The sequence below is a fragment of the Podarcis raffonei genome, chromosome 13 (assembly GCF_027172205.1).
Source record: "Podarcis raffonei isolate rPodRaf1 chromosome 13, rPodRaf1.pri, whole genome shotgun sequence".
Lineage (NCBI taxonomy): Eukaryota > Metazoa > Chordata > Lepidosauria > Squamata > Lacertidae > Podarcis > Podarcis raffonei.
The window spans coordinates 18532723-18557017 of NC_070614.1; the positions used below are offsets into that span (position 1 = coordinate 18532723).

The 24295-nt window shown below is 45.8% G+C and overlaps 2 protein-coding genes and 1 pseudogene across 5 annotated transcripts in view; all 3 read right to left on the reverse strand.

Moving 5' to 3' along the window:
• CPT1C (carnitine palmitoyltransferase 1C) overlaps nucleotides 1-24295 on the reverse strand; it is a 56188-nt gene that overhangs the window by 17381 nt on the left and 14512 nt on the right. For 3 of the 4 annotated variants that reach the window (XM_053362514.1, XM_053362517.1, XM_053362516.1), the window contains 7 exons: nucleotides 9576-9740; nucleotides 7913-8052; nucleotides 6512-6683; nucleotides 4644-4745; nucleotides 3581-3718; nucleotides 3380-3457; nucleotides 1906-2013 (listed from right to left, as the gene is read on the reverse strand). In XM_053362514.1, coding sequence (XP_053218489.1) covers nucleotides 1906-2013; nucleotides 3380-3457; nucleotides 3581-3718; nucleotides 4644-4745; nucleotides 6512-6683; nucleotides 7913-8052; nucleotides 9576-9716 — 879 coding nt within the window. In that variant the 5' untranslated portion in view covers nucleotides 9717-9740. Of the gene's footprint in view, nucleotides 1-1905; nucleotides 2014-3379; nucleotides 3458-3580; nucleotides 3719-4643; nucleotides 4746-6511; nucleotides 6684-7912; nucleotides 8053-9575; nucleotides 9741-9878; nucleotides 9975-24295 lie in introns of those variants that run through there. The other variant, XM_053362515.1, reaches the window with a different exon arrangement.
• On the reverse strand, nucleotides 4767-5693 carry LOC128400367 (60S ribosomal protein L18a-like; annotated as a pseudogene).
• IRF3 (interferon regulatory factor 3) overlaps nucleotides 14125-24295 on the reverse strand; it is a 336177-nt gene continuing 326006 nt past the window's right edge. The window contains exon 12 of the transcript XR_008327327.1: nucleotides 14125-14227. The gene's annotated coding sequence lies outside the window, so the exon portion shown is untranslated. The remainder of the gene's footprint in view (nucleotides 14228-24295) is intronic.

A 24295-nucleotide genomic window follows, 5' to 3' on the forward strand; every position in this document is an offset into this window, starting at 1 on the left:
TCACTACCCAAAAGAGTCTCAAAGCAGCTAACAATCTCCTTTCCCTTCCTCCCCAAACACTCTGTGAGGTGAGTGAGGCTGAGAGACTTCAGAGAAGGGTGACTGGCCCAAGGTCACCCAGCAGCTGCATGTGGAGGAGCAGAGACGCGAACCTGGTTCCCCAGATTACGAGTCTACCGCTCTTAACCACTACACCACACTGGCTCTAGTAGCATGACTGGCAAGCAGACCATTGTACGCAGCACCTAGGGCAAAGCTTGCTCTCTACCCAGGTGGTAAACCTCAGGCATAATACTGGCAGCTTTGGGTCCATGTATAAGCCGGTCATCTCCAGCCCTGCCCTCGCCAAGTAGCCCCTCTGCCCTGTTTCTGTGCTGCCTGCTTCCAAAAGACCAAAGCAATCACAGTGGAGAAGAGGGCTGGGCTTAAGGGTCAACGCAAAACACTCACGGTGGAGGGAATCTGCTTCGCTTGAAGTTTTGTTTTTACTTTTCGGCAGCTGTGGGAGCTCCATTTTGCACCAGAGCGCTGGAGGGAGGGTGTTTTGTCCTCCCCCCGCCCCCCCACCATGCTGCCAATCAATATTAGACCTCAAAGTTGCTATTAGGCCTATGGTGAGGCCATGGTGTAGGACAGGCATAGACAAACTCAGCCCTCCAGATGTTTTGGGACTACAACTCCCATCATCCCTGACCACTGGTCCTGTTAGCTAGGGGTGATGGGAGTTGCAGTCCCAAAACATCTGGAGGGCTGAGTTTGCCTAGGCCTGGTGTAGGAATATGGATTCCTTTATCCCAGGGGCTGAATGTGGCCCTCTAGGACACACTATCTCGCTCTCTGAACTTTCCAGAGGCCACACTCCTTGCTGGCCCTGCTTCACCCCCCTGAGTGCTTTGACTTGGCTAGACCACATCCTTGAACTCTTAATGCCTTTTGCTTCTCCAGACGAAGGATAGAGAGTGATGCGTGCAGAAACAAAGTCTAGTGCACAAAGGTAAAATTTGCATATGTTGTCCTGCCCACTTTTGCTTCTGGACCCGCCCACCTATCACATGCGGCCCTTGGGAGGCTGCTCAGAATGGCATAAAAGCCCTCAAGCTGGAAGGGTAGCCCATACAGACTGTATGCCCAGTGCCTTTTGCAAGTCACTGTCTCTCAGCTCAGCTTCCTGAGCTCCTTGGAAAACGGGTGGGATGCAAGAATATTAAATAAAGAGCAACTCTACGGGCTGTTGCTATGCCACAGTCAGCAACGCTGGTGTTTGCTAGCCCAGTAGTCTTAGTCCATCTTACGAAGCCAACAAAACATTCTATATCTACACTTTGCCACACCCAAAGTTCTTGTCTTTGATCCTGCTTGCTCCTTCTGCAAGCTCAGCCACTCACAGCATTGGACCAGGAGGAGAAAACAAGGAGAGGGAGCCGATTGCATTCCATTGCAATGTAAGGTGCAATTTAATGCAGGGGAAGGGTGGTTTAACAAAGTGAAGGGCACTAGCAATAAAAGCACCCTTGTACCACTTTAATGGCCACAGCTTCCCCCAGAACATCCTAGGAACTGTAGTTAGTTGAGGTTCTCCTAACCACTCTTAGCACCCTTTAAAAACTACAGTTCCCAAAATTCTTTGGAGGAGACTATCACTGTTGCAGTGCTAGAAGAGTGCTTCAAAGGTATGGGTGTGGTCTGGGTTTATACAGCTACACTAGCCAGCTAGACACCTGCTATGCTTCTATCCTATACTCACAAACACACAAACACACACACACAAACATCCCAACAAGTTGACAGCAACCCCAGTCGTCCTACTTCTCAATCTGACTTCCAGTTCCCCATTTAGGGAGAGGGAGTTCACACTACCTACTGGCTGTGCCCCTCCATCCCATCATATACTTTGATCTCACTTACCGGTTTGATCTCTTCCCGAGTGAGTTTCCGTCGGTACAGCAACATGGCGTAGACAAGATTCCCAGCACGAGCTGCCTGGATCGGGGTTGGGGTTACGTAAATGAAATCCTAATTTTTTTTTTAAAAAATGGTACGCAGAAAGTTTAAATTCACAGCATGTTATACGCTGAAAGAAAATTCTATGAAAATGATGTACCATTGGTATTTAACTCCCAGTAAATTAGCAAAAATTTATAAAACGGGGTCAAATGTATGCTGGAAATGTAAAGAAAAAGAAGGCACCTTTTATCATACGTGGTGGAAACGTCAGGTAGTAAAATAATTTTGGGAAATGATATGTAATGAGTTGGGAGGTGGGAAATGTTTAAAGTAATCTTTTCTTTAAAACCCGAAGCCTTTCTTTTAGGAATTCTAGGTGCTGAAATGCCAATGGAGCAAAAAATTTTATTTACCGTATTTTTCCCTCTATAAGACACACCAGACCATAAGATGCATCTAGTTTTTGGAGGAGGAAAACAAGAAAAAAAAAATCTGAATCCCAGAAGCCAGAACAGCAAGAGGGATTGCTGTGCAGCGAAAGCAGTGATCCCTCTTGCTGTTCTGGCTTCTGGGATAGCTGCGCAGCCTGCATTCGCTCCATAAGATGCACACACATTTCCCCTTACTTTTTAGGAGGGAAAAAGTGAGTCTTATAGAGCAAAAAATATGGTATGTATGCGACCACGGCTGTGTGGATGTTATTGGCTCAGAGATGGAAATAAGTCCTGACCAGAGAAGAATGGCAGATCAAATTGACGGATTATGCCAGAATGGCTAAAATGACCAGAAGAATCAGAAATCAGGAAGACCAAAATTTTAATAATGAATGGGGGGGAATTTGTAATTTATCTTAAAGACCATTGTAAACAGTTAAAATCATTAGTAGGACTGGAATATCACTTGTGCAGTGGTACCTTTGGTTAAGAACTTAATTCGTTCCGGAGGTCCGTTCTTAACCTGAAACTGTTCTTAACCTGAGGTACCACTTTAGATAATGAGGTCTCCCGCTGCCACCACATCAACGCTGCGAGATTTCTATTCTCATCCTGAAGCAAAGTTCTTAACCCAAGGTACTATTTCTGGGTTGGCGGAGTCTGTAACCTGAAGCGTCTGTAACCCGAGGTACCACTGTAGTTTAATGGTGAATTTTGGAGACAATGGAGAGATAAAAGATTTGGATTATTATAAAAGATGCAGGAGGAAATGATTAACAGTGGGGCCCACAAAGAGCAAGAGGGAAGCCCAAGAGATTCCTTGCAATCTTGTTTTTATGTTGCATGCTGGACCGTAAAATTTTAATCTGAAAAACCAAATAAATATTTTTTTAAAAAAAAATTGTATGCAGAAAGGGTGGGGGGTGTCAGCAGAGACTAAAGAGAGGCACCCCTCCCCTCCCCACCCAAAAACATTCTTTTCCCAGTGTCTTGAAACTCACCATGCCGTAATAGTTGCTATTTACCATCAGGGGGCCTCGGCTACGGAGATAGACGTACTCTTCCCACCAGTCACTCACCTGGGCAAGGTATGAGGTTCGAAAAGGAGAATTAAAAAGACCCACACGTTCTCCATGCGCAGCACAACACAGCTGAAGGAGCTGCCCCCCCCTTCCCGCAATCCCATTTTAGGGACCACTCACATAGTTAGATGCCCACCAGGACTTAAGTCTCAGGTACCACTGCAAGCGCGGCCCCAGGGTCCGTTCAAAGTCACGGGCGAGACCTGCCATTCGCTGGAACTCGGTGTCTGTTTTCAGGGGTCGTACAGACTCGAGAAACTAGTGGGGCGAGAGAATTATGGGATTAGGAGGAGGCCATGTTCGGTATGGGTTCTGCAATTGCTCTTGCTCACAGCCTCACATTCTAGAGAGAACAACGGCTGTTGTGCGTTGCTTTCTCTTGGGCAATCCTCTGCAAAGGCCCTTTCAACAGGAAAACCCCATAGAACTCAAAACTGTGGGTGCCGTGAATGTGTGGCCATTCGAAAGAAGATTGGAGGATAAAATTGATGGACTATGCAGAATTAGACAAACTAACAGGAAGATTTCGAAACCTGCGGGACCAGAGATTCACAGAAGATTGGTATAAATTTATGGACTATTTGAAAAGTAATTGTGATGACCAGATTACATTTGTAGGTTTGCAAGAAGTTTTGTGAGGTGAACAATTTGAATTATTGCATAATTGGATAAAAAGGAAGACGTTAGTTAAGATAATTAAAGGCAATATGAATGTAAGAAATGCAGAAGAAATGATAAAAATGGGGGGGTCATCAGAGGTGCTGATGGAAGTCCAAAAAGATTGTATAGGATGTGAAACTTTGTGGTATGTATCACAATTAATATGTTTAAAAATGAATAAAAACTATTTTTAAAAAAGAAAAAAGAATGTGCGGCCATTCAGAGAGAGGGAAAAGGAGTGCAGAGGCTACGTATCAGAAAGTACCCAAACCAGGCACCTGCAAACTCGGCCCTCCAGATGTTTTGGGACTACAATTCCCATCATCCCTGACCACTGGACCTGTTAGCTGGGGATGATGGGAGTTGTAGTCCCAAAACATCTGGAGGACCAAGTTTTGGGGTGCCTGATCCAAACGTTCAATCTTCCACTTTTAGCCTGATGTGCTAGGAAAGCAGCGGCAGGTACTAATTTTTTTTGCATCCTCGAATCACAGCAGGAAAGGGGAAACAAAACCAGACTCACCCTCTGCATGGTGTCCTTGAGGGCTGGAACAGGCAAGCGAGGAAGCGAGGCTTGGTAGCTGTATAGCATGGGTTTCCGCCCAGCAAAGATTTTCACCAAAGCCTGTGATGGGAGGGCGGGGGGAGAGAAAGAATGCACTTTATCCTACTGTGTTACGGATTTGTGAGTGTCCTTGAGTTTCCTTGGGGAAATTGGGTGAGATTAAAAAAAGGAAAAAGGGGGGAAATGTGGAGCCACAAAGTCTGAAAGAGGATTCTTTAATCACTCAGGTGAACATAATTAGAATTCTCCCTACTATCAGGACCTAAATGCACTCAGCGGAGAATGCTTAGAATCCTCCTTTTTTTTTCTTCCCAAAGAGAACTTTATTGAAACTCAGAGCAAATGAACCAAGTCTGCATTTAGAAGAACGTGTTTGGTCCTTTAATGGTGAAGCGTGGCTTGTGTTGACGACAGAGGGAACTTGATTTTGGAATCATGGCAGAGGGAACTTGATTTTGGCAGAGGGAACTTGATTTGGGAATCATGGAACTGCTTGACAGCTGGTCTGCTGCACTTGCTAGCAGCGATCTCTTCAACCTTCATGATCTGAATTGAGTGAGCACAAGGTCTGTGACGGGCTCCCATATCGCGCTAGCACTGTGTAACAGCTATGAGTTCCGCTACGAGAATCATAGCACAGCCAGATACCAAAATTTTCCACCTTCAATGGAGCCTTCTCCAAAACCTGTCCACAGTACACAATTTCCCCAGAAGATTTCTTCTTCAGCCAAGACACAAAGTAATAGAAACGGGACTTTGCAACAACATGATTAGGAGCAAAGATGCGCATACGATAGAGAGGTGGTGTTGGGCACTTAGGAGTGGAGAGGCATCTCCCAACTGCTTTGGTGCCCAACGCCTTCATGGTGCTGCCTCTCTCGCTGCCACCCAGGAAAAAACGCTTAGAATCCTCCTTGAAACCGCCCCACTCCATGCATTAAGTCCAGGGTGGAGCTAGTAGAGACAGAGACTTTAGGAGTGGGGCTGATGCATGCAGCCTCTCCACCCATGATGCACCGTATTTTTCGCTCTATAGGACGCACTTTTCCCCCTCCAAAAATGAAGTGGAAATATGTGTGCGTCCTATGGAGCGAATGCAGGCTTTCACTGTAGCCTGGAGAGCAAGAGGGGTCGGTGCGCACCAACCCCTCTCGCTCTCCAGGCTTCAGGCAGCTATCCGCAAGCCTTTGGAGCCCGGCGGGAGTTCCCGCTGCGCTCGGAAGGCTTGCGGATAGCTGCCTCTTCTGGGAGCTGGGGTCGGGGGAAGGTTGGGCTTCCCCCGCCCCCAGCCTAAAAACGAAGCCAAGACAGCAAGCGGGATCCATCCTGCTCGCTGTCTTGGCTTCTGCCAAAGCCGCGCGCAGCCTCTCCTGGCTGGAGAGGTTGCGCATGGCTAAAGAGGAAGCCAAGACAGCCAGCCGGATGGATCCCGCTCGCTGTCTTGGCTTCTTTGCTCTTTGGGGGGGAAATTTAAAAAAAAAATCTTTATTAAGTGAGTGGGGCTGAGAGACTTCAGAGAAGTGTGACTAGCCCAAGGTCACCCAGCAGCTGCATGTGGAGGAGCAGGAAAGCAAACCCAGTTCACCAGATTACAAGTCCACCGCTCTTAACCACTACACTGAGCAGGCAAAAATCATGATGCAGGAAAAACCATGAAGCCAGCCAATGCCTCTACATAGCTCCATCCTTATTTCGTACATTGTGACATATCGGCTTAGCTGGTGATCTACCACAATGTTGAAAACCAGATATCGCCCAGCCCTACGCAGCATGCTCCCTTCTCTCAGCCTGCTTCCCAATAGTGTACCTTCTTCTGCGATACATACCAGCCAGACTTTGGTGGTGTTGGACATCTTGCCGTGCTCCTCAAAGATCCAGCCATGGTAGCACAGCAGCAACTTGAGAATGCTACGCATGGTCACGATGAGGGCCAGCCATAGCCCTGTGGAAAAAGCCAGGGCACTGAGGACTGTCAGGCCTTGATCTGACAGGTAGTCACTGAGGACAACATGGTGGGGAAGGGCAGGAAGAGAGAGGGAGAGGGAGAAAAACGTACAGGCCTTAAAATTAAAACAAGAGAAGAAAACCTAATTCTGTCTTCTAGTCTGATGTCTCCAGACTAACGCACATGCACACAAATGCTTAAGGGTTCAAAATGTGGACTTGCTGTTTTAAACTAAAGGTCCGTCTCAGCAAATCATCTCTCCAAAAGCCGCCAATCAAATGCCCCCTCTCTGTGAATATGGAGATTCCATCATGTTAATGCAAGACAGAACTATCCTCCATATGTTTTTCTAAAGTCATCCAAGCAAGAGGCCATTGTTTTGGCAATGAAGTAATGTACTTTCCAAAGCCTGCTGCCAATCAGAGATGTTATCCCCTTAGAAGGAACCCTAGGTGCATACATCCTTACATGAGCCAGGCCCTCTTCAGGCTTGAGGCTGATTCCATGGTACCATGGCTAGCATATGTGGGGCTATCCTATTCAGGCATGAAAACCCCTTCACGTGTTCACACTGAACACCTCAAGAGGACTCTTTTGTCACTAGAAAATTGTCTCCCAACCACAACACCTCTGGCCAAAAGGACCCTGGCAGTACCCAAGTGTTTCTGACCTGAGGACAACTTCCAGAATCAACAAAATGCACTCTCCCCAATGTGTTTGATACGGACACATCCCTGGACTGTGTTTGAGAGTGGTTTTGAAGCAACCCTCCAAGAAAACCATTTAAAATAACATGGAACCATGATTTCCCACTATGTGAATAAGCCACAGCAAGCCTTGAATTTGTAGGCTCCCCAGTTTTCCTTTCTCATTCTCCAGGAGAAGGAGTTTGGAAGCACTTACTTCCAATTTTAAACAAACCATAGTACCCCATACACAGAGAAATGTAGTTTGTTTAAACAATGTTTTCAGGACAAGATGGGAAGTAAGTCCACAGTTTGATTCTGGGTAGTTCTCGTAAGTGTGAACAAACCACAGTTCTCATAACTTCAGAGGCCACCAAAAACAAGGGTTTGTCTAAAACCCATTTCCTCCTCATTGGCTTGAAAGGTGGCAAGAGGGATTGGAGAATTCACACAAGCCTGAGATGTGCTGCTGCCTGTTCTCGTAGCAGGAAACCATTATTTCCCAGAATGTATGAAAACCAGGCCTTAGTTTTAGTCTCCCTCCCCCTCATTTATTCACCCACAACTCCCACCCTTCTCCCTTCCCATCTCCTTACCTGACTGGCAGGTGTTCCTTGATCTTTCCAATCATGCCCATGGAGGGGTCAAGTCGAGAGTACTGGGTTACCAAGATGGCAGTAACCATGAACAGCCAACTGGATGGGCTGGCAGGATACACGCCTGTCACAAAACTGTTCTGTTAGGAGACGTCACAAAAAGATGAATGTGAACAGATTGCTGCTATCGTCATGAGTCAAATCTTCTGTAGTTTTGAAGGCACATTTCCCTTTCTTTGGAAAATATGGTACATGGACTGAACTTTGCCCAGTTCCCTAAACTGCTAACTCACTTCCTTTCCCTCAAACACTTGGCAAAACTGCTGGTGTGCACTTTTTATTGAAGAAGCAGTATGGATTTGTGGAGAGCAGGAAGGCTATACTTGACAACATAGCTATTTCAGCCCTAAAAATCAACCAACACATTGTTTTCTCAGAATGTAAGCTGCATTGAATGTGCTTTGAACTGTTGGATGCTGATTAATGGTGCTTGTTGCTTATAACAAATTAAACAGGCCCCAACATTTTATAAGCTGGCTCTCTCATTTTTGCTCCGAGCAACCCAATTTCCAAGCTACATCTCAGCATCAAACATCATTTTACACAAGGGTTCTGTTTGCATGTCCTTCACATTAAACCATAGTTAGGAACAAACCATAGTCTTAACAAGTACAAGCAAGCTGCTCATTAGTACCAGCTTCTGTCTTTGCTGTACTGGGAGGGAAACAAACTAAATTGTGGTTTAGTATGATCTTCAAATCAGGTAACTGAACTGCTAAGATCACTTGCTGAGTTCATGATGGAGATGAGATTTTAACAAGGACCTCCTAATTCATAACTCTCTTTTATCCTTACAGCAACCCGGTATGTCATCCCTCCATAATACAAATGGAGACGGCCTCTTCACAAGGACACCCAATAAATTTATGGATTATTGACTAAAAAGAAACAGGTTGTCAATGTTATTGAACCTTCATTATTGAAGAACAAGCACCGTGATCTCTTTGGGTGGGGGGGGGCACTTGGGCACTTTCCACTCTCTGTTAAACCCTTGAGGGTTAGTTCTAAAATGGTTCCCAGAACCTCCTGTTCCGATTTGGCCAAACAAACTTTCATTCGCACCATACCCCGAACCTACTGGACTCAAGTCCTTTCCGATAACTCGGGAGGCCTTGCTCTCATGCCTAACCCAGGCCTTCAGCTGCCTTGGCTTCCCTAGATTACAGTTTAATTCTTCCTAAGTCTCCAACGTGAAAGGGTTGGGTTCCCAAGAATAAACTAAGAGCTGGGCTATCAAGACATGAATGTCACCGAATCGTAGAATTGCAGAGTTGGAAGGGACCAAGAGAGTCATCTAGTCCAACCCACTGCAATACAGGAATTTTTCTGCCCAACACAAGGCCAGAACCTATGACTGTCTCATGCTCTACCAACAGAGCTATCCCTCAGATACAAATTAATTCCAGAGCATTTTGAGCAGGCACCAGCCTGCTTATATAGAACTCCAGTACAACGTAACTGTAACAACTTTCTGTAACTATCCAATCACTGAACGTCACTTTCGATCCCTTATTTGCATATGTGGACCTGAACTATCTACAGTATCCCCCTGCTGGCCCAGGGTGAGAACTTCAGTACATAACACTCGTTATCCCTATCTTACCCGCAACTGGTTGAATTTCTTCTTCCAGGACCGCAGGCCTGAGCGGTAAACCTCCTTGAGGGCTGCACGGCTCAGCTGGAGGTCGATACCCTCTGGAGAGACCGTGAATTGGAACGCCACAGCCTGGTGGGCCTCCGCCATCTTGGGAGGGTGCTAGCTTGTTGGCTAAGACAAGAGAGAGAAGAGAGGATGAACACATCCCTTTAAACCTGTATCGAAAACCCCTCAAATTTATACATTGACAATTATTATTTATACCCTGCCTTCCACCCCCACCCCCAACAGGGACTCAAGGTTTCTTACACATAAAAGGCAGAAAGGTATTGTGCCAGTAGTTAAAATGGCACAAAACAGCACTAGGTGGTGGACTGCATTCTGGGGACTTGGAATATCCTCCACTAGTATCGCAGTTTTACCTGGCAAAAGGCTGACATCACAATGACAAAGGTGAGTGTCATTGTGTATTTGGCTGAAACCTAGCCAAAGGTTTGCTGCGAGCTCTGGGAGAAGCCTTGTGTTGCCTACATTCCCTCGCTATAAATGAAGAATTTGAGGAGGTGTGAAAGAAAGAAAGAAGGATGGGTCTTCTCTGTGGTGGCACCGTAGTTATGGATAACAGTCCCTATAGGATCCTTGCCTGTCACCTTCGCTTTAGTCGTTCTGGAACTGGCAGTTCGAATGTGTGCAACAGGGTGAGTTCCCATTGCTCTGTTCCAGCTCCTGCCGACCAAGCAGTTTGAAAGCACACCAGTGCAAGTAGATAAACAGGTACTGCTGTGGCAGGAAGGTAAACAGCGTTTCTGTGGTCTCTGGCTTCCGTTAGGGTGTTCTGTTGCACCAGAAGCAGTTTAGTCATGCTGGCTAAATGACCCGGAAAGCTGTCTGTGGACAAACGCCAGCTCCCTTGGCCTGAAAGTGAGATGAGTGTTGCACCACATAGTCACCTTTGACTGGACTTAACCATCCAGGGGTCCTTTACCTTTTTACCTTTACCTTCTGGTACTAGGTGAACACCTTTTTTATTTTCTCAGGCTTTTAAATCTTGAAATTGTCTAGTAAATTATAGGGTTGGACTAGGACCTAGGACACCAGGTCTCTACTCAGCCATGAAGCTCACTGGGTGACCTTGGGTCAGTCACCATCTCTTAGCCTAACCTACCTCACAGGGTTGTTGTGAGAATGAAATGGGGAGAACCATGTACACCACCTTGAGATCCTTGTGAGATAAAAATGGTATATAAATGTAATAAATAATAAAATAATAATAATAGATCTTTAGATATTTCTGAAGTTTGTTTGTCTTTGCTTCTACTTTTGTTTGATACTCTGCTGCTGTTTTTACGCTGTATTTAGATTTTTTGGTCTTGCCTTTTTAATGTATGCTTTACTTCCACTGTTAGCCACCCAGAACATATACACTGAGTAAATAAACAAGAAATCATTATTTTTCCCCCCAATTTGAGTTGAAGGGATATTTATTTTGCCACCAGCTTTAATTATTTTGCCACCAGCTTTACTGCAGTTTACAACAATGGTAAAAACAATAAAATACAATGAAGGAAGTACAAGAACAGCAACGAAACCACAAAATAAAAGAGCAGCAGAGAAAAGAACCAGAAAACCTTTCATCTCGAAAAGGGTTCAAAGTAGAGAAGGATAGCTTTTCTCTGGTACTCAGGGAAAATGAAGGTAGTGCCAGGCAAACATACCAAAAGAAGCACATTTTACAATTTGCACTCTACCACACAGGCCTGATTTGCACATAATGCTAAATCATGGCTTATTAAACTACATGGTGCATTGAACCACCACATACATGTTAGTGTGAACCCTGGCAGCCACTCGAAAAACCTTGGTTGTAATAAATAAACCATCCTTTAAAAAAGATTTAAACAGATAATGTTGTGATATTAACCTAAAAAAAAGGCAGCTGGGAAAAGGAATCTCCACAACCAAAGCAGCTCCACTGCTTCAGGGAAGAAACATCTGGAATCCCCTCCCTCCAGGGAAAAATAATATGTGTTGGTTTTCACTAAGGGAGAAAATGGATGAATCGCTTCCAAAGGAGGGGTGTGGGCCTTCTGCACAAAATTTACCACATACCTCATTGCACATTGCCAAGGCCCAATACAGGTTTGGCTGCCATGACAACAGTTTTCTGTTGCCAGGGAGTTAAGGGGAGTGACAGGAGAGCCGTCAAAAAGAAGGGCAATAACATCTGGCGTAGTAACTCAAAAATACGAGAAGTCTGAGCAGTTTTAACCCACCCCTCATGTGCAGGCTTGGGAATACTCTCCCTTGTCAATAAGAAGAGACTATTCTCTTACCTGAGAATCCAAAAATATGGGCTATCAACCACAACTCTAACCACTGGCCCTCACCACCCCAACTAGCTTCCCAGCTCCTACCCATCCCATTACCACATATGTTCCAGGACTAGACTGGAGATTGGGGGGGGGGCGCTTTCCCAGCTGTGAACAGATTGGGCAGGGGGGGGGCATCCCCTAAGCCAGGGATTCCCAAACTTGGGTCGCCAGCTGTTGTTGGACTACAATTCCCATCATCCCTGACCACTGGTCATGCTAGCTAGAGATAATGGGAGTTGTAGTCCGACAATAGCTGGAGACCCAAGTTTGGGGAACCCTGCTGAAATATACCGTACTTGGAGTCGAGTGTTGAATTTCATGCTCTTTATTCAGCTTGTAGTAATGAATGAAACTTTCCCCAAAATGTCTAGCTATATATACATTAATTACACAATGGGCCCTGCACGGTTGGCTAATTCCGTGCTGCTCCCGTAGGCCAATCAGGTTGCGGATTCACTTCCTCCAGAAGCCTGATTGGCTGCTCCTGCAGGCCAGTCAGACTGCTGCATTCTGGATCCTTTTGTTCTAGGATTCAGCTCAGTACATAACACCTACCCTAAGCAGAGTTCTCTATCGGTTTATATGGTACAAAATGGCGGGTTGTGCTTTCACTGGCAACTCCAGTCACAATATAAGGTCTGGAAGGTGTGGGTGAAGAGATGGGGAGGAAGTAAGCTGGCTTCAGGGAAGGGCTATGGAGTCTGTGGTCCTCCAGATGTTGGTGGACGACACCTCCCTTCCGCCCCGACCTTTGGCCATACATCTGGGCTGATGGGAATTGGAGTCTAACAACATCCAGAGGGCTGCAGGTTCTCCTCCCTTGACCTAGGGAAGAAAAATCCTACATGCAGCCCATGCAGCCCTCAATGGCGGCTTTCAGCAACATTTGATGCCCCATACAGTACAGTGGTACCTTGGGTTAAGTACTTAATTCGTTCTGGAGGTCTGTTCTTAACCTGAAACTGTTCTTAACCTGAAGCACCACTTTAGCTAATGGGGCCTCCTGCTGCTGCCGTGCCGCCAGAGCACGATTTCTGTTCTCATCCTGAAGCAAAGTTCTTAACCTGAAGCATTATTTCTGGGTTAGCGGAGTATGTAACCTGAAGCGTATGTAACCCGAGGTACCACTGTACTCCCTTCCCAAAGCCTAGATAGCACTTCTCCAGCTTTGAGGAGGTGGGAGGGCTCTAGAACAAGCAGAAAGGTATAACAGCTCACCTATTCAGGAGATCCTTTCTGTGTGTTTTATATACACCGATTTTAGACTGTTGGGTTTATCTGGAAAACGCTCAACAAAAACGCAAGGGTTTTCATTGCTGTTTTAAAGGGGTGAGCGAGATGGAGGCAGGATTCGGAGGTTCGGCTCCCTCGCTACTTGCAGCCGCGCTCCTCTACCACCTCCCATCAGCTTGCTCCCTCAGGCTGCAGAGTGTTGCTCCCAAAAACTGTGAGGCAATTCCCATGGGAGCTGCCATGCTGGGGTTAAGCTAGAGCATGGGTAGGCAAACCAAGGCCCGGGGGCCGAATCCGGCCCAATCGCCTTCTAAATCCGGCCTGAGGACGGGCCGGGAATCAGCATGTTTTTACATGAGTAGAATGTGTCCTTTTATTTAAAATGCATCTCTGGGTTATTTGTGGGGCATAGGAATTCGTTCATTTTTCTCCCCAAAATATTTTCCGGCCCCCCACAGGGTCTGAGGATCAGTGGACCGGCCCCCTGCTGAAAAGGTTTGCTGATCCCTGAGCTAGAGAGATCCCAAGTGGGTCACTGCCTTGCCTTGCCTCAGATATCAAAGCAGGAGGCATTGCTTTGATGGAGAGCTTTCCACAGCATCAGAGTGATTCAGGCATGAGATAAGGGAAACAATTGGCACAGCTACTCACAATACAGCCAGGGGCAGATTTTTGTTTTATCGTGTTTTTAACATTCTGTTGGGAGCCTCCCAGAGTGGCTGAGGAAACCCCGCCAGATGGGTGAGGCATAAAGTATTATTATTATTATTATTATTATTATTATTATTATTATTAGCTGAGGCCCTAAACTACACCAAGTCGAAGGGGCCCCACAGAATCTGTCCATAACATCTTGCGAAGCACGGTCCGTCACAACTGCACCTCTTCAAGCGGCTTTAAGAAAAAAGGAAACAAACTCGCAAGACATTTTTGTCTTGCGAAGCAAGCCCATAGGGAAAATCGTCTTGCGAAGCAACTCAAAAAACGAAAAACTCTTTCGTCTTGCGAGTTTTTCGTCTTCCGAGGCATTCGTCTTGCGAGGTACCACTGTATCTACTTGCACTTTGACATGCTTTCAAACTGCTAGGTTGGCAGGAGCAGGGACCGAGCAATGGGAGCTCACCCCATTGCGGGTATTCGAACCGCCGACCTTCTGATCGGCAAGTCCTAGGCTCTGTGGTTTAACCCACAGCGCCACCCGCGTCCCTACTCATCATAGCTCCATCCTTATTTCAGACATTGTGATATATCAGGATGTAGCGATGTTCGGCTGGTGATATATCATGAAGTTGAAAACCTGCTCCATCTGGTTGGCCACCGTGAGAACAGGATGGTGGACTAGATGAGCCACTTGATGAAGCAGGCTCTTTTTGTGTTCTTTTTTTCTACAGCAGAACGATAACGAGAGATGATGTGCATCTCTGGAAAGACCAAAAAAAAAAAAAAAGGCTTCCAAAGCTCAGCAGGGCATTAGGAAAGTCTGATCAGATTGCTTTTGTAAGATAAGAACCACAGTCAGGATCCACAATCGCTTTCCCAGGAAAACAGGGCGTGACCCAGGTGTTCTGGCTAGATCCCAACTGGGCAAACCTCCCTAAAGTGCGCCTTGCACAATCCTGTTATTCTCGAGGCGTTTCGGCTGCATCATCACAAGCTAGGAGAAGCACACCTCAGAGCATGGGACCAGGTTCCACAAGGAAATGGGAAGGCAGGCCCACGGAAGCATCCCTCTCCAGAGGGGCCAGAATCACAGTGTGAAGAAGAAGAAGAAGAGTTTGGATTTGATATCCCGCTTTATCACTACCTGAAGGAGTCTCAAAGCGGCTAACATTCTCCTTTCCCTTCCTCCCCCACAACAAACACTCTGTGAGGTGAGTGAGGCTGAGAGACTTCAGAGAAGTGTGACTGGCCCAAGGTCACCCAGCAGCTGCATGTGGAGGAGCAGGGAATCAAACCCGGTTCCCCAGATTACGAGTCTATTGCTCTTAACCACTACACCACACTGGCTGTGATGCCCCTCACTGTCCAAGAGGAAAGACTTCAGCATTGTCAGCCTGCTCAGGCCTAGGCATAGTCTAACAGGCAGGACCTATTGTCGTCTCTCCCTTTCCATCAGAACTCGTAGTGAAATGGATGGGGTGTTACCCGACATGGGTCTGGGGACCCTGGGACAAGCAGGAACTGGGACGCTTGAGAGATGTGCAGATGTCTGCAGGGAGCAGGACTGGACTGTCACCAGCTGGTGAATCATAGGTCCAAACCCCTCCAATGCAGGAATCTCAGCTAAAGCATCCATGACAGATGACCATGTGACCTCTGCTTAAAGACCTCCCGAGGGAGATCGTTCCACTGTCAAACAGCTCTTCCCGATGTTTCCCGAGGAGACAGCTCTTCCCGATGTCTCCCGAGGAGAAGACAAGTTAGCTCCATTTTTCCATGTGACAACCCTGTAGACCAGTGTTTCCCAACTGGAATCCATATGGCCCCCTGGGGTGCCCAAAGATATTCCAAGGGGGGCACAGGTGAAAATTACATAAATGAGGGGGGGGCACAGCATGAGGCTAAGGAGCCGCAGAAGGAAGTGAGAAGAAAAGAAATGAATATATCATTTGCCCGATAATAAATGTTGGAAATGTAAAGAAAAGGAAGGTACATTCTTCCACCTTTGGTGGACATGCCCAAGGATTAAGGCTTTCTGGGAGATGATCTATAATGAAATGAAAAAGGTATTTAAATATACCTTTTTGAAGAAACCAGAGGCCTTTCTCCTGGGCATGGTCGGCCAACTGGTGCCAAAGAAGGATAGAACTTTCTTTATGTATGCTACAACAGCAGCAAGAATACTCATCGCAAAGTACTGGAAGACACAAGATTTACCCACCCAGGAAGAATGGCAGATGAAGTTGATGGACTACATGGAACTGGCAGAAATGACTGGCAGAATCCGAGACCAGGGAGAAGAGTCGGTAGAAGAAGATTGGAAGAAATTTAAAGACTATTTACAGAAACACTGTAAAATTAAGGAATGTTAGAAGGATGCTGGAATGAAGTTATGTGGTTTTAGCAGTAATGCTACAAAGGGGTATGTAAAAATGGATTGTTAACAGGTGAGAATGTAAAGTTACAATATATTAAGATAAATTACTAAGATAAAAGCAAAAATGGTAAGGATTTGCTGAAACAACTATTGAACTAGAATACAAAAAAGGGAGGTGTGAGGAGGTCAGGGAAATAAGTAAATGAAAGACAAGACATGGAAAGACTGATTTGCTTTTAATTGTTTCTATTTTTCTGTATTTTGTATTTTTTGTTTCTTTTTTTCTTTTTTCATTATTTCATTTTTGTGACTCTTGTAACCTTTTTGAAAATTTAATAAATATTATTTTTTTAAAAAAAGAAAATTACATAAATGAGTGGGGGGGCACAGCATGAGGCTAAGGAGCCGCAGAAGGAAGTGAGAAGAAAAGAAATGAATTTTTTAAAAAGAAAATTCTGATAGGCTGAGGATCTGCTTGGCCAATCACCAGCAGGTAAGGGGGCGGCCCACCAGGGGGCAGCCTAGCACTTTTTTTTTTTTGCCACATGCATTTTCTTGGAGCAGTCCTGGTTTGTTTCCAGCAGGAGAGGGAGATATCTGAAGCTCCTGTTTTGACCACTGCTTGTAGCTGCCGCCAGTGCCGGCCTAGCGCCAAGCAGATTGGGGCCTTCAGATGTTAGCTAAGGGCGCAGGGCCCTTCCGCAGCAGTGGCCTGGTTCTGCAAAACATGGGGTGAAATCCACCCCAGCGCCTAGTCCAGCAGGGTCATCTGGTGCTTCTGACTTGCATCTAGTAAATAACTAAGCGTCTACTCAGAAGAAAGCCGCACTGAGTTCAGTGGGCCTTACTCCCAGGTAAAGGTGTGTGGGGCTATATAGTGTTTTATCTAGGCAGCCGGGGCTCCTCCGGATGACAAGATCTTTTTGCACCAGGTCAGTGAGGACCACTTGCTTTTTAAAATTCTCCCATATATACAGAACTCCCTGTGCGCCTTTTGCAGACCCTCCAAGTGTCCCGATTTTCCAGGGACAGTCTCGGATTTACAGATGTCGTCCCAGTTTCTGATTTGATCCTGGAATGTCCCGCTTTTCCTTAGGACGTCCCAATTTTCATCAGAGAAATGTTATCTGACCGCTGGGCCATCTGAAAGCAACCCTGTATAGGGAAGGGTTTTTTCTTTAATGTTTAATGTTTTATTTTGTTTTTATATATGTTGGAAGCCACCCAGAGTGGCTGGGGCAAACCGGTCAGATGGGTGGGGTATAAATAATAAAATTATTATTATGGAATAGGACGTCCCTATTTCCATTGGAGAAATGTTGGAGGGTGTGCTTTTGAACTGTTATCTGTAGGTTTCTTCCTCTGTGTCAAATAACTGGGGTCAGAAAAAGTGTTGTTTACTTTTTATAATACATGGAAGTTGGATCTCCCTCGGAAGGTTGTTGACTCTCCATCCTTGGAGGTTTCTAGGCAGAGGTTGGATGGTCATCTGTCATGGATGCTTTAGCTGAGTTTCCTACGTTACAGGGGGCTGCACTAGAAAGATTTACCCTATGAGTCCCTTCCAGCTCTTTTCTGCTTCAACAATATTTCATTATGTTCCTATCATTTTAAGTAACTGTATTTTTATAAATTATAAAAATTATAAATAAAACATGTTCTACTTACAAACAAAACATTTAAATAGCTACCTTTCTACCAGTAGGATAGGGTGGGGTGGGGCACAGGAAGAAAACAAGGTCAGAAGGGGGCCACGGTTGGGAAAAGGTTGGGAAACACTGCCCAGCTCCTTCAACCGTTCCTCATAAGGCTTGCTTTCCAGACCCTTGATCATCTTGGTCTGGACTTCACTCCTGTTTTGTGCTGCTTCACCAGCATGTTCCCTGCAGGATCTCCCACCCCAATTTAGTACAGTGGTACCTCGGGTTAAGTACTTACCGTATTTTTGCTCTATAAGACGCACCAGACCATAAGATGCACCTAGTTTTTGAAGGAGGAAAACAAGAAAAAAAATATTCTGAATCTCAGAAGCCAGAACAACAAGAGGGATCGCTGTGCAGTGAAAGCAGCAATCCCTCTTGCTGTTCTGGCTTCTGGGATAGCTGAGCAGCCTGCATTCACTCCATAAGACACACACACATTTCCCCTTACTTTATAGGAGGGGAAAAGTGAGTCTTATAGAGCAAAAAACACGGTAATTCGTTCCCAAGGTCCATTCTTAACCTGAAACTGTTCTTAACCTGAAGCACCACTTTAGCTAATGGGGCTTCCTGCTGCCGCCACACCGCCAGAGCCCGATTTCTGTTCTTATCCTGAAGCAAAGTTCTTAACCTGAAGCACTATTTCTGGGTTAGCGGAGTCCGTAACCTGAAGCGTATGTAACCCGAGGTACCACTGTAGATCTAGGCTGGTGAAACTGGTTCGACTCACTGCTGAGCTAGAGATATCCGGAGTGGCCACGGACAGACTCCTCTTTCTCAGCCTCAGTTTCCCATCTGTGTGGGAACGGTAATATAATCTACTTCGCACGGTCGCTGTAAAGAGCAACACGTGCTATTATATAACAAGCCTGCCTTTTCCTACACCCCCATCCCCAAAGACAATGATGTGACCTTGCATAAAATCCTATGCTCTCTACCCCAGAAGTAGCTGCTGCTAAGCATTTTGTAGGAAAACCATGGGGTGTTAATTGGTTAATGTCTGTTGCACACTGCCAGCAAAAGACCGGATGCAGCTGAGCATGAATATAAAGGAAGAAACTGGGTTTTCCCTCCCCCCTTCTAGCGTAAGCAAATATTGTTGCCTTGGGCTCCGGCTGCAACTACAGCAGATTTTAAAATAGTTCATGTTTGCTGCGCGGTAGTAGAGTGCATGCAAACTATGAGCCAGCACGGGAGTATAGGGTGTTAGAGATGGAAGGCCGTTTCAGAAAGAAGGGCAGGATCTAAATTACAACAACAACACAGACAGACAGGCACCTTTTAATTCAGGTAAACTGCCCACTTTTCCAACTCCAAGCAAGATACCTTAGGTTAGGAATTCGTATCTCTCACAGGGTTAGACTGCAAACTTATGTCAGGCACAGGTTGGATGAAGAAGTCTGGTGGAAGCCTGCCCATAGCTGTCAACGTTTCCCTTTTTAAAAGGGAAATTCCCTTATTCCAAACAGGATTCCTCGCAAGAAAAGGGAAAAGTTGACAGCTATGAGCCTGCCTCCCCAGAGCCCCCCAGGGAGGGCTCTGAAGATAATAATAATAATAATAATAATAATAATAATAATAATAATAATAATAATAAAATTTATTTATATCCCGCCCTCCCCAGCTGAAGCCGGGCTCAGGGCGGCTAACAACAATAAAACAGTACAAAAGTACAACACAAACAACACTCTAAAATCATTCATTATAAAATTAATTAAATTCAAGCCACTGGCCACCATTGGGCCAGAGCTCCGCGAAGATTGCCGAGGGAGGGAGTCAGGCTGTGCCCTGGCCAAAGGCCTGGCGGAACAGCTCTGTCTTGCAGGCCCTGTGGAAAGATGTCAAGTCCCGCAGGGCCCTAGTCTCTTGTGACAGAGTGTTCCACCAGGTCGGAGCCACAGCCGAAAAAGCCCTGGCTCTAGTTGAGGCCAGCCTAACTTCTCTGTGGCCTGGGACCTTCAAGATGTTTTTATTTGAAGACCATAAGGTCCTCCGTGGGACATACCAGGAGAGGTGGCCCCGTAGGTATGAGGGCCCTAGTCCGTATAGGGCCTTAAAGGTTAAAACCAGCACCTTAAACCTGATCCTGTACTCCACCGGGAGCCAGTGCAGTTGATATAGCACCGGATGAATGTGATCTCGCAGCGAGGACCCCGTAAGGAGTCTCGCTGCAGCATTCTGCACCCGCTGGAGTTTCTGGGTCAGTCTCAAGGGCAGCCCCACGTAGAGCGAGTTACAATAATCCAGTCTGGAGGTGACCGTCGCGTGGATCACAGTGGCTAGGTCAGGGCGAGAGAGGTAAGGAGCCAACTGCTTAGCTTGGCGGAGATGGAAAAATGCCGCCTTAGAGCCCAGAGCCTGGTGGTGGGACACAGTGGAGCCATCAGCAGAAGGGAAGAGCTGGGAGCGGACAGAAACTGGAGGCTTGAGCGATTCAGGGGGCTCAGGAGAAGGAGGGTCCTCCAGGACAGGATCAGAAGAAGAAGAAGAAGAAGAGTTTGGATTTGATATCCAGCTTTATCACTACCCGAAGGAGTCTCAAAGCGGCTAAAAATCTCCTTTCCCTTCCTCCCCCACAACAAACACTCTGTGAGGTGAGTGGGGCTGAGAGACTTCAAGAAGTGTGACTAGCCCAAGGTCACCCAGCAGCTGCATGTGGAGGAGTGGAGATGCGAACCCGGTTCCCCAGATTACGAATCTACTGCTCTTAACCACTACACCACACTGGCTGCGAATTACAGCGTGAGCACAAACAGTCCCTGTTATGTATTCACTGGTCTGCGTTTGCCTGAGCTTGAGTCTGGCCTATGGATTCTGAGCTCCTGTGTTCTGATTCGATACATGCTGTCCAATCACAGAACATTTCATAACTTCCGGGTTAGCGCCATCGGCTAATGGCGGATTCCCTCCGAGCTCCAGAGGGAATCGGCTCTGCAGGATCCGGGTCTTGCCGCTGCGGCGACGCGGGGACCCTCAGAAATCACAGGCGCTGAAGCCTGTGAACCTGGTGACTCGGCGGGCACCATTTGCGCCCCCCGACCCGCGAAGGAGCCTTTTTAAAGGCTTCGGAACGGGGGACGGGGTGAGCGGCGCGGTGCTGAGAGTTGACTGCTTCTCCTGCGGAGTGAAGCCGCATGCCATGGTCGGAGAGCGCTGACTTCTTCTTGTGAACAATTGGACTCTAAAAGCAACAACCCGTGAGTAATACGGAAATTGGATTTGTAAAGGGGGAAAAAAATTTGAATTAGGCACGATCGGGGAAGGCGCAAACAGGAAGTCCGTCTCCCCGTCTTATAAATAATCTAAAGCAAGGACTAGCTAACTAAGGTCGAGAGAATTTCTTCTTCTTTATTGGGTAAAAGACATTAATTTCACGATTTGGCAGTATAAGTAATTTTACTGGAGGATAAGAGCTAATTTTGAGAGCTGAAGTGCCACCCCCCCGGACCCGGGAGTGATCCGCAAGAGAGCCTGTTGAGGAGATATAGAAGAGTTTGACAGCTGTCAAATTAGCTGTCAAGAAGGAAAAAGAGAACTTTGTTTCTGTTGTCTCTGCTGGATATATTTGCTACAATTTGGTTATATTTTGTTGAAAACAAGGAAGAACTGATACAAACTAACTTGATTTTTGGATTTGAAGATAAAGTAACCAAAATCCCTCTAGAGGGGATTTTGGGACATTACAAGAATGGCTGAAGGAGGAAAAATTCAAGCTAAATTGGACAGAGTGTTTCTTCTCTTGGGAAAGTTACAAGGCCAAATTGATGTTTTGGCTACAAATGTTGCAACTCTGGACTTAAAAGTAAACAAATTCATTGAATTTGATAAGGACTTGACTCATGAAGTTCATGCAGCTGGACAAGAAGAGAAACTTGAAAGATTTGAGAGTGTGGAGAAAGAGATATATGTTGTTTCTGAGGAAAAGGAAGGAGGAGATGTAATGTTGCAGATGACAAAGGAGAGCCAGAGGCCTGACATGATGGCTACAAAGGAAAATAAGTACTGGATGATGAAAATCTGTTTTGAATTGAAGATTGAAGAATGGAGAGATCTCCTTATGTGGAGATCTGAAGACCTATGGATTACAAATTTGATTAAGGTGGAAGTTGGAGCTTTTGGGACATTTGGACTTAAAAGGAGTAAGAAACAAGATTCGGGCTCCACTTTTAAGTATGGAGGTCTGGCTGGAAGAAATATTGGGACAGAGCTTCTCCGCGATCTGGTGTTTAATATTAAGGACTACCAAAAAAAACGGCAGAGAGGAATTGAGAGAGAATTAAGAGCCTCGGACGTGAGGTCTCCAGGCTGATAGTAGACTAAGACTGATGGACATTTGTTGGGGATTGAAACCGGGAAAGGGTGGGGTGGGGTTTGGGAATCCAAAAGGTGCATAATTATAATCTGTTTTTTTTTATTTTGTTTTGTTATTAGTATGAAAATTGGGGAATTCGTGGAAGGGAATTTGGGTCGACTTTAGAAAAAAGTTTTAAGAATGAGCACTGATGTATAAATATTGATGTTTATAAGTTAAAATTGGTTTTTCTAAAATGAATTAAATATAAAAAGGTCAAAAATTGGGGATAAGAACTTGTTGAATTAACAATTTGAATTGGAATATAAGAAGGGGAGGTGTGGGGAAGTCAGGGAAATATGTTATTGAAAATAAGGATTGTAAACTTTATGTGTTTTTAATTTTTTTGTTTTTTCTTTTCCCCCCCCTTTTTAATGTATAAAGGTGGAAAAACTCAATGAATATTTTTTTTTAAAAAAACAATCACAGAACATTTCAGGATTTGGGCCTCGGCCATTGGCCCTTGGACTCTTGAGTCGTGATTCGCAGTTTGGAAGTTTAGACAGCCAATCACGTTGGGAGTGACAGTGGCCCAGGCTTTCAGAAATGTATCTAAGCAGTTGCTTTGCCTCTTTTCCCAGTTATGTACAGTGGTACCTCAGGTTACATACGCTTCAGGTTACAGACTCCACTAACCCAGAAATAGTACCTCAGGTTAAGAACTTTGCTTCAGGATAAGAACAGAAATCGTGCTCCGGCGGCGTGGCGGCAGCGGGAGGCCCCATTAGCTAAAGTGGTGCTTCGGGTTAAGTACAGTTTCAGGTTAAGAACGGACCTCCGGAACGAATTAAGTACTTAACCCAAGGTATCACTGTAGCTCAATAAAGGTTCTTGCTGTTATCATTGTGTCTTGCCTCGTGGGAACCCACCTACACTTCAGTCCCAGTCCTCCTTATTCTCCCCCCCGACTCCCCATTCCAGAATGGCCCAGTCCTGCACAACACGCCTGACATGCCCAGAAGTGCCTTTTTCTGCTTCCAGAGTGAGAGGCTAGAGGGGAAAGGTCATGCAACACCTTTGTTGAGTCAAGGCTAACCAGGAGCATGGCTGCATTGTTGTTTTTCTACCAATAAAAAGCTAATTGCATTCCACCTTCCATGTGTGTGCCTGCCTAGTGGATGACCTGGCTCCTTGACAGCTTAGTTAATGGCCCATTGTTCTCAGTGGAGAAGCAAGTCTGCAATCCTAATCCCACTTGCCTGGGAGTAAATTGCATTGAGTTTAACAGCACTTAATTCCGAGTGGACGTGGGTAGGCTTGAACTGTAAATCATTACTAAGTGATCCCATTAACTCCTATGGGACCTATGTGCAACTATGGTCGAGATCCTGTAGGCACTCTTGCCTGGAATAAGCCTCATTGATTTCGATGGGAATTTAAATCTAAGTACAGTGGTACCTCAGGTTAAGTACTTAATTCGTTCCAGAGGTCCGTTCTTAACCTGAAACTGTTCTTAACCCGAAGCACCATTTTAGCTAATGGGGCCTCCTGCTGCTGCCGCACCGCCAGAGCAGGATTTCTGTTCTCATCCTGAAGCAAAGTTCTTAACCTGAAGCACTATTTCTGGGTTAGCAAAGTCTGTAACCTGAAGCGTATGTAACCTGAAGCGTATGTAACCTGAGGTACCACTGTAGAAGTGCCTGGAATTGTGCTGTTAGTCTAGGCCCAACCCACAGAATTTGGCAATGCTGTGATATCTTGTCATGATCTACATTAACCCTTGAAACCTCTGGGAGAATTGGGAGATTAATGTTAAGTGAGATGAGAGTTGTGATGTGATAATTAATTTGGAGAGGGAAGAATCCCTGGTTTCCTTAGAGAGAAGGTGGGAAAATGCAAAGATTCTTGTTAGAGTAAGAAGGATGTGAGCACAGGACTTCTGAGCTAGAGCAAGAACGCAGGGAAGAAAAGAATATCAGCATTTTCCGAGGCAAGAACGGCGGTAGCTAATCTCTTCCTCGGGAGGCAATGGACTAGAGCACAGAATCATTTGGATATAGGGAAGGTGGAAATGCAGTTCAGAATCATGCACA